This window comes from Condylura cristata, unplaced genomic scaffold, assembly GCF_000260355.1.
Source record: "Condylura cristata isolate star-nosed mole 26May11 unplaced genomic scaffold, ConCri1.0 scaffold00031, whole genome shotgun sequence".
Lineage (NCBI taxonomy): Eukaryota > Metazoa > Chordata > Mammalia > Eulipotyphla > Talpidae > Condylura > Condylura cristata.
Genome location: NW_004567132.1, coordinates 16692831 through 16702433, shown reverse-complemented (window position 1 = coordinate 16702433; position 9603 = coordinate 16692831). Strand labels below are relative to the sequence as shown.

The following is a 9603-nucleotide window of genomic DNA, read 5'->3' as shown; positions in this document are numbered from 1 at the left end:
CTTGCCTTTATAAAGTTGTTCCCATAGTTTGTTATCCATTGTTCATTATGTGTACCTAAAAACATCGCCAAATTTTGCTGTCACTTCTATAGGAAATTCTTCCTGGCACTGACCTGCAATGTGCACCTCTCTACCTTTTACTGTTGGAGGGATGAGTTCCCCGCAACGTCAGGCACTTCTCATCTGACATTAAACCCAGAGTGAGTGGCCTTTATTCCTAACCCTTGTCCTGAGGTCAGGTCACAAAGACAAATTCTAACATACCAGCTGGAAGAAGAAACCCCTGGCAGACATGGGTTTCCCAGTCACTTCTGGGAAACAGGCAGGTCTTGCCCAGCATGAAACCGTGCTCCTCCAGAAACTGTTTCCAAGCAAATGGCTTCACTCCCGGTAATAACTACCTTAGTACTCATGTCTCAACGATTTCAATGATTGTCTGGCAAGCTAGTGAGGGTCCAAAACTCACTTCCGCCATTTGCTAGCCTGATGACCAGAATACATTACCTAACCCAACTCTAATGCTTTCTTCATCATCAAAATGGAACAACTGACAGTACTTGCCTCCTTCAACGTTATGAGGACCGAAAGAGCTAGCGACTGTGAAGGCCTTGGCGCAGTGCCTGAGAGAGCAAGTGCTTCATAAGCACGACTACCACTACTATTATTGCAACAGCTTCCTAACTGGTGTCCGCAGTCATCATCCTTTACCAACCCATCTTCTAAGGAACTTCTAAGATGCACTTTCTAAAATATTTCTAGACTGTGAAACATATTATAGAAAATTCTGAAAACACGAGAGCAGTCAGTCATAGTCTGACAACAGCTGCTGCTCTTCTGGTAGGGTGGTGGCGGCGTGTTTTGACTCTTTGTACTATTTGTGTTTGTTATTTTCACCTAAGTCTTTTTCCATGATTTATCACTTACAGAGGTAGTTTTGGCTTTTAATTCTTTGCTTAGCATTAGACACAAAGAGAATATAAGCTGGAGCAAATGACCAGCAGTGGTGGGAAACTCCACCTTTCCCCCACTGGCCACGGGGGTAGTTGCCACTGCGTGGCCTGCCCACCAGCTTTGCTTACCAGCTCATCATCAAAACAGCTTACCAGCTCCAAGCTAAGACTCGTCCCCTCTGGTGGGGGCTCTTCTGACGGGGGGCCAGGCACCCTGGGCTGCTACAGAACCTTAAGTCTTTCAACTTGCTTCTTGCGGCCCTTAAGAAGATGCTCACACCTGCCCCCATCTGAAGTGACCGCCTTCTGTCTTTGCTCCACCCCTGCCCCACGTTCACTGGTTTTCAAAACCTCACTCTAAACACAGCAGTTTCCTAAGTAAAACCTCTCCCTGCACCAACCAGCAGCTGTGTCACAGTGCCTACAGGGAGGCCGGGCTCCTGGGGCTTGACGGGCAACTAGCGCTGTTTTGTCTGTCTCCTCAGGCAAGTCACAGAGTCCTTCAGAGAAGAACCATTTCCTTTCACGTCTATCAATCTGGCAGTGCTGAGCCAGGTGAGCAATCTTGCTGAGTGAAGTTACCGGCTGACTTGCCTTCCTCTCTCACTTCCCCTGCCCTATGGCAAGCCTCAGGCTTGAACAGCCAACTCTTTATGGTACTTACTAAGTGCCAGGCACAGTTTTCACTGCTTCACACATGTTAATTTAATCCTCACAGCAGCCCTGCTGAGGGAGTACTTTTTATCATTTTCACTTTATGAACGAGGAAAGGATGGAATTAGAATTCAACTAAAACACCTATACTTTGACCAGACATGCTTTGACCATACTATACGACTGAATACAACAGTTAAACTATTATGGGTCAACTACAGCACCCAGGTAAGGGTATTTCCTACTGAGGTCCTAGACACACGCAGATGAGACAGGTAAACACAAAAAGAAGGGTGAAGGGGATGCTGTGCCCCTGGTTACAGGTAAACTGGGGCCTCAGTACCCCACCAGCCAGATCCACACAAGCCTCAGCCCTGAGCAGGAGCACGACTGGAACCCCCCTCTCTTTCTCCCCCACCCTGCTCTCTAGGAGATTCTTTATCAGTGACCACTGGGCCGAGCCCAGGAGCCCTGGGTAGCTGCAGTGGGCAAAGGCAGCCTGGCTCCTCACTGACTAGGACACAGCAGCCCAATAAATCACACAACTGACCAGATATTAGTGCACTGTAACAGTGAAGATCTGTTTGTGGATGATAAATCACAAGATTTCCACATGCTCATTGCCAGCATCAATGTGGTTTTCTGCCAGTGTCTGAAACGCACATCTTTCACGGACCATTCCACAAATGTAGCAGAAGCCAGAGCCTTGAGGAGCTTACCAATGCATCAGATACCCTCCTCAAGACAGCAGAATGCCCTGTGCATGGCCTGCATAGACCAGGTCCTGCCTTCATTACAGAAATGGACCCAGTTCCTCAGTGATCTTATCCACCCACAGCCTCAGTCACCACCAGGGTGCAAACTAGGCCCCAGCTTCTCAGAGTCTGCTCTCTAGTCTCAGCCTCTTCATCCAAACAGTACTCATCACCTCTCCTCCAGGTCTGTTCTCAGCAAACACCACCCCAAGGCAGAGGCCTAAGTCTTCCTCATCCCCATGTGCCTTTCTTCCTCAGGTCCTCAACGCACCCACTCAGTCCAGGCCCTTATTACTTCTGGCCTGGCTCATGACAACCCTTTCTTGCAGGCTTCTCCACCATCTCTCTTCCCAGCACATGCCAGGAAAGCCTTCAGAAGCAAGGGGTGAAGTCATGAGCTCACTATCACCCACAAGATCAAGTCAAACTCCTTCGTTGACTCCACAGGGTCTGGCCCTCACCTGTCTCCAAGCCACCTCTGTTCATCCCACATGCAGCCCTCTCCAGGGTCCCCTGCAGACCCAAGCAGTCCAGGCACCAAGGTGCCCTCTTCCCAGCTTGCCTTTCCATCTGGTATCTCTGCAGACACAAGCACCACACCACGTCCCCCAGGAAGGCCTCCACGATGCCTTCGCCTCACTCAGTGTGACAAGCCACCTGCCAATGGCAGGCCACACCCCACGTGGCATCACGAGCTATCTCCTCCAGTGTCTTCCCCACTGGCCTGTGAGCGCATGTGTGCTCCAGGCCTCAGTAAGGTGACTGGCACACGATGTCTGCACGAAGACAGAGCGCAGGAACCAAAGCCTGCCTCTGCCCTCCCGACACCCAGGCTGACTTACCGACACAATCGCAGGTGGGGAACTCGGCCTGGGCTCTCTTGGCAGGTGTGTCCAGCAGACTCTTGGTGGGTGTATCCAGGTACTTGAGAGGCGACTCCAGGAAGCCACTGAGTGTGGGTGTGAGTGGGTTCTCCGCCTTGGTGGGTGTGGCCTCCTGGCCTCCCTCTTCTGAATGGAAGCAGGTGGTTGAGAGCACGGTCACAGCCCCTGAAGACTCAATCTTGATTTGCTTAGGGGACCGGGTAGCAAAAGGGCTCTCAGGGGCTGGGAGACAAGCTGACTGGTTCTCAGAGTCCTGAATGGGCACAGATGGGGGGCCAGGAAGTCCAAAGCTGTCCCCAAATTCAGCCTCAAACTGTCGGATGAGCTCTTCCAACTTGTCGTCGGCAGGGGGGAGAGGGCCGGTGGAGCCTGGCTGCAGAGTTGCCATGGGGCTGGGGGGCCTCATTTCCTGAGTAGGGGGCAGCAGGCTGTCCCCAGAGGGACTAGGTGCAAATAGCGCAAGAGAAGGTTCTGCGGGCAGGGGAACAGCAGGGGTTTGTGAGGCGGTGGGGAGGGGAGCAGGTGGGTGTGCCTGTGGCTCCTCAGAGGCTGGAGGCCTCAGCCCCTCCAGGACGATCTGCCGCAGGGGCGGGAAGAGAGGCTGTGCTTCCCGCGGCCTGGACTTCTTGATCTGAATGGGCTTCCGGATGCCAGGCTTAACCCCAGGGGCGGCTTTCTCGGTTCCCAAGGGACCTCCAGCCGGCACCAGGGGTTTCTTCTTCTTCTCCTTGGGTGGTCTGTCCGGAGGCCGTGGGGCAGGTGAGCTGGATGGCGCCCACCAGCCAGGAGCAGGAGGGTCCGAGAGAGGGGGAAAGGCGGCGTCATGGGCCTGTTCCAGGAAGAGACTGCGCTTATGGTGGAGGTGCTGCTGCAGGGCAGTCTGGGCCTTCTGGTGGGTGCTGGGCTCCGGGGAGGGTGTGGGAGCCTCCCTCTGGAGAACACCGACGGGGGACGGGCATGGCGAGGAAGAGGGCGCCTCCACCTTGATCTTGGGCTTGGTGGGCAAGGCCTCTGGGCGCTTGAATACTGACTGGATGTAATCACTGGCACTGCCCAATAACTGCTCCAGTTCAGCCATGGGGTCAGGGCTTGGGCGGGGCACGGACCAAGAGCTCCGGGGAGTTGCTGGTGGGGTGTCTGTGCCCCAGGCTTCGGGAAACTCTGTTCTGGGAGCGGCTGGAGGGAAGGCAGGGCTCTCAGGAGCAAGGGAGGGGTGCTCTTCAGGGGGAACCACGGGCCAGGAGGGGGGCCGGAGGTAGGACTGGGGAGACCTAAAGGGGGCAGGCGGGGACAAGGCCTCGGGAAGGGGGCAAGAAGCCTGGGAGGTGGAGTGAGAAGGCTGGGGGAGGGCAGATGACAGCTGCGTGAGTGCCTCGATGGCGATGGCGGTCTGCAGGCTGATGTTCTTTTCCTTGGCGATACTCAGGGCACTCTGAGACAGGGGCAGGCCCTCTGGGGGAGGCATCTGGGGGACCTCGGCGCTGAGGAGAGGCCTGGGACTTGGTGCTGGGAGGCCAGCCTCCCCAGGAGGCAGAGTGGCTGGGAGCCGGGGCCGCTCCTGCCCTCCCTCCACAACCACAGACTTGATCTTCCCCTCCAGCCACTCGAGGTAGTCAGGGCACTCTGGGCCATCGCAGTTGCAGTTGGGTGGTTTCATGCCATGCCGTGCAAGGGCCAGGGCTGTCTGCAGTGTGTCAAGGTCTTCGCTGCCCGCAGGGCAGCCCTCAGGCCCTGGCCGGGGTCCCCTGCTGTTGTTTCCAGCCTCACGACTCATCTCACGATTGAAGGTTTCATAGAGCCGGGTGCTAAGGGCCCCATAAGAGGACACAGCTTCGGCCACAGCCGAAAAGGCCACCAGATCGTGGGCATCTTCCAGGCGAGCAGTGTGAGCTGGGCCTGGGGCAGCGTCCCAGTCGGGCTTCTGGTCTACTCGCCAAGGACCTCCAGCCCTCAGCAGACTGGGTCCGGCGGGTTCTCTAGCACCATTGACCGGCGCCCCTGAGGTGCTTAGCTGCCGTGAGTCCCCATGGTACACTGGCCCTGAGTCCATCTGACCTGGAACAGGTCCATCAACCGGGCTGAGCTCTGAGCCTGTCTGGAGAGAGACAGAGAGAGGGAAGGGGTCAGGGAGGGAGAGAGATTGGGGGAGGGGGAGGGAGAGGGAGAAGGTGAGCTATGATGTTTGCAAGTCTCTACCTTGCTTCTCACCACTCAGACACACACCTTCAACCTGCTTTTCTTGCACCTCTCTGTCTCTGACACCTCGTCCCAGATCTTCCCAGCCAGCTTCACCAGCAGAAATGGAAAGCAGAGGCCCTCCCTGGTGGCAAAACGGGTTAGGAAGTAGCACTGCAAACTAGCCACAGCTGCTTCAGTGGGAGTTCGATCCCCACCCCAGAGGTGACCCACATGGCACAGCAGACCTCTCCTGACCTGCCCTGGCCAGCAGTGTACTTCATTAATCTGCCTGTTCTGCTCCCTACTCTCTCTGGTGAATCCTCTACCTGTCCCCGTACCTCTGGCTTATACACCAGTTCTGTATGCATAAATAATAAATCTTTAAAAAAAGAAAGAAAGAAATGGAAAGTGGAGCTGTAAGAGCTCCTAAGGCAGAATGCTGAATGTTGCTAAGATTTTTTCTAGTCCCAGATCACTCATGCTGACAGGGCGCCCCAAAACCAAACATTTGTTAAAGACACACAACTGTGTGGATTTTCTTTTTGCCAAGAGGGGAAAAAATTAATCAGCCACATTTTGTAGCAAAGTGCCCTAAGTGGGAAGTGTGCCTGTGCAGGGAATGGGAACAAGACACTTGATTTCAGCCTAGATGAGGGATCGGCATTGCTTCTCAATGGGAAGAAACCCGTGGTTCTTTTTTCTGTCTGTCCTGTCCTCACTTAAGCCACAGCTGAGCTCAGAGAGCTGGCAAAAAGATGAAACATTTTCCCTTCCAGCCGCAGGCCTCAGGGAAACACTGATGACTTGACACAGCATGTATTCAGCCCCTTGCTGTGTTAATCATGACCATGAGCTGCTGCTTGGAAGAAGAGCCAGGCCTCTCCCCAAGTCCAAGAACCACCACCACACACCTAATGCCCAGCAAAACCCACAGGAGCGGGGCACAAAGTGAGGGAACCGGGCAGATCCATCCCAGCAAGTTATAAGTTTACCCCAAAATGTAATTCAGTTTGCGAAATTCATCCTCCCAGGAAAGAATGCTCTTCCTTACAGTAGTATGTCACTGAAAACATATAGGAGGAATGACAGATTTCCAAAAGTAATCAGTGGATGCCACAACTAACAGTGAAAGCCTGTAAGTCACAAGACAGACATTATCTCAAAACAATTAAAAATTACTTAATTATGGGCCCTCCCTGCTGGCACAGCGGGTTAAATTGCAGCACTGCAAGCCAGCCCCAGCTCCCCTCAGTGTGAGTTTGATCCCTAGCCCCAGAGGTGACCCACATGGCACAGCAGACCTCTCCTGGCCTGCCCGCTGCTCCCCACTCTGTCTCTGGTGAATCCTCTCACCACCCCTGCACCTCTGACCTGTACCCCAGTTCTGTATGCATAAATAAGTAAATCTTTAAAAAAAAATTACAACAGCGCATTTATAATGGAGAAATTTGAGAGAAACAGCCTTAATCAATTCATCAAAATTATCAGCAAGATTGGGACAAGCCATCATCATGTGCTTCTTGATCTCATACAGCAAGAAGAATATGTAACGTCACTCACATAAAATTTCAATCAAAATGTGCAACCTGATCCCATGCATTTTTAGTATCTACCAAAAAATGCAAACGCTAGTAAGATACCTATGTTTACTGCAGCACTGTTTATAACAGCAAAGTCACAGAAAGAACTGAAGTACCAATGACAAATGAATAGATTAAGAGATGTAGTATACTACACAATGGAATACTACTCAGCTATACAAAAGGTGAATCCTTACCAACTGTGACAGCACAAATGGAACTCAAGAGGGTTATGCTAAATGCAGCAAGTCAGGAGAAAGACAAATACCAGTGAGTTCCCGCCTATGTGGATGATAGAGAAGGTAAACAAAGGAAGAAAAAAACTAAATCAAAACAAATCCTAGATCTCTGATAGTAGACAGAAGCTGTCAGAGGGGGAGAAGGAGGGGACTCCGTGGGTTATGGTAGAGCACACAACGGCTTTGGTGGTGGTGTGGTGCTGTAGCGTACATCAGCATAGCACAGACACTATCAAAATAAAAGTTAAAAAAGAAATGAGTCCCTCAGGTAAACACAGTGTTTTAAGCACATGATCCCCTGACTGTTAACAGCTACCAGCCTGGAATCAGCCTCGACCGGCGCGGGCTCTGCCGCGTCCCTGTCGCTGCCCATGCCTGGCCACGCAGGCCCTCGTTCTTTCCAACAGGCTTTCCGAGGCACTGCACGCATGACCGTGCCCTGGAGTGCCCTCCCCAGGCGCCGGGAGAGGCTGCTCTGGCTTGACCTCCAAGCATCAGCTCAGCAGCCCCTCCTTCCTGACCTAGTTGGCAGAATCACTTGTGGCTCCTTCCCCTGGTTCCCAAGGCACCTTGGACATGCTTCTATCAGCACTTATCACGTGCCGTGCCGCTACTAGTATTTGTTCAAGCAGCGGCCTCCCCACCAGACAGCAGTTCCCTCCAGACACAGTGACGTCTACGGCTCCCACCCACACCGCTGCAGCCCCCCGTTCTCAGCCCCGGGAAGCGGTTCCTGTGCCCATTCCCACCCTTCGTAGAGCCTGGCAGATTCAGAGCTGCAATCTAAGAAACAACACCTTTCTTCTAAGAATGTGGGATTCCCTTCCTTCCTCTTAGAAACCTAAACTAGCATGTCCTCTTCCAAAATCTGAAGAGGTCAAATTTTACATGCGTATGTGTAAGAGAGAAGGAGCAATTGTAACAGGAAGACACAGGAGAGAGAAGTTCACATAACTGGATTTACAAAAACAATGGTCAGAAGGAATAATTTTGCACGAGCTGGGGCTTCTCAAAAATGGTCAAGACAACAAAAAGGAATTTCAAAAGTTATTTTTGATGCTTCCCTGGTGGTGCAAGGGGTTAAGTCTCAGTACTATGAAGCTCTGGGCAGCCACTGCAGCAAGGGTTTGACCCCTGGCCAGGGAGGTGACTCTTACGGCACAGCAGACCTCTCCTGGCCCGCCAGCTGCTCCCCTCAGCAGTGTACTTCATCCATCTGCCTGTTCTGCTCCCCACTCTGTCTCTGGGCCTCTCACTTCTACCTCCATTCCCCACACCTCTGGCCTACACCCCAGCTCTTGTATGTATAAATGAAACAAATCTTAAAACAAAAAAAGTTATTTTTGGTGTGTGAATAAGAATAAGGAAGGGCGAGGCAGACTCCTGTGCCCCTGAATTCCAAGAGAAGGAAAATGCTCTTTGGACCAAAGAGAAGAAATGGAAGAATAGAAACAGAAATGAGGTAAGTGAAGCCAGGATGGGTGGAGGAGATTTTAAGAAACTTTGAATTTCAGTTTTCCAGCTGGGAGATCCCACTGATAATTTCCTTAGCACCTGTGGGTGACCCTGGGGAATCCTTACAGGAGGAGGTACCAACAGACAAGGAAGGGTCAGAACCCCGAGGGCAGAGCACAGGACCACAGGGCGACTGCCTTCTGTGGCCCCTGCACGGGGGCACCAGAGCGCCCCCCCACCCCCACCGGCACAACCTCAGCGCGGCAGGCCAGAGCCACCACACATCCGCTTTGTTTGGCTATACAGTGTTAGCTTTTTGCTTGTTTTGCCAACATTAAAAAAATAAAATGTCATACGAAACCCAGATTTTCTTAAAGGTCGACACTTCCGCCTGGCAACTGAACATCAGTTCACCCCCAGCCTCACCACTCTGCACTGCCTTCTTGGAACCAAAGCCAGGAGCTAGGATTATTTATTAATTGCAGGAACTGACTGTCATTCTGTTCCTTTGTGTTACTTGTCAAGCACCTGTAGGCATTTGGGTTTGCAAGTTGGGCTATAAATGCTCAAGTTTCACAAGATCCATCACCATCCCTTTGAGGGTCAGCTACAGAGAACTACGAGCAGGACAGACTGGCTCACCACTGGCTGAATGACCACGCTCACCAGGGACTAGCGCCAAGCCAACTTGGGAAAGGGGTTTCAGCGGTCTGCCACGGGGCTGTCCCACAGATTTATAATATGAATAGCAGAGCACAATTAGTAGAGTAGGCAGATGCTGGAAACAGGCGGGGTAAAGCTGGGACCAGGTGCCAAAAGGTAAACAGATTAGGGAGAGGGAAAAAAATCCAACAGAGTGAGGAGGGTCCTATGTTGGGGTCCCCAAACCACAGCAGTGTGGTTTAAAC

General features: G+C 52.4%; 1 protein-coding gene across 1 annotated transcript in view; it reads right to left on the bottom strand.

Moving 5' to 3' along the window:
- The window catches only part of TET3 (tet methylcytosine dioxygenase 3), a 75728-nt gene that overhangs the window by 34187 nt on the left and 31938 nt on the right, over positions 1 to 9603 (bottom strand). The window contains exon 3 of the mRNA XM_012731562.1: positions 3202 to 5338. Within this exon, the coding sequence (XP_012587016.1) occupies positions 3202 to 5338 (2137 nt within the window). The remainder of the gene's footprint in view (positions 1 to 3201; positions 5339 to 9603) is intronic.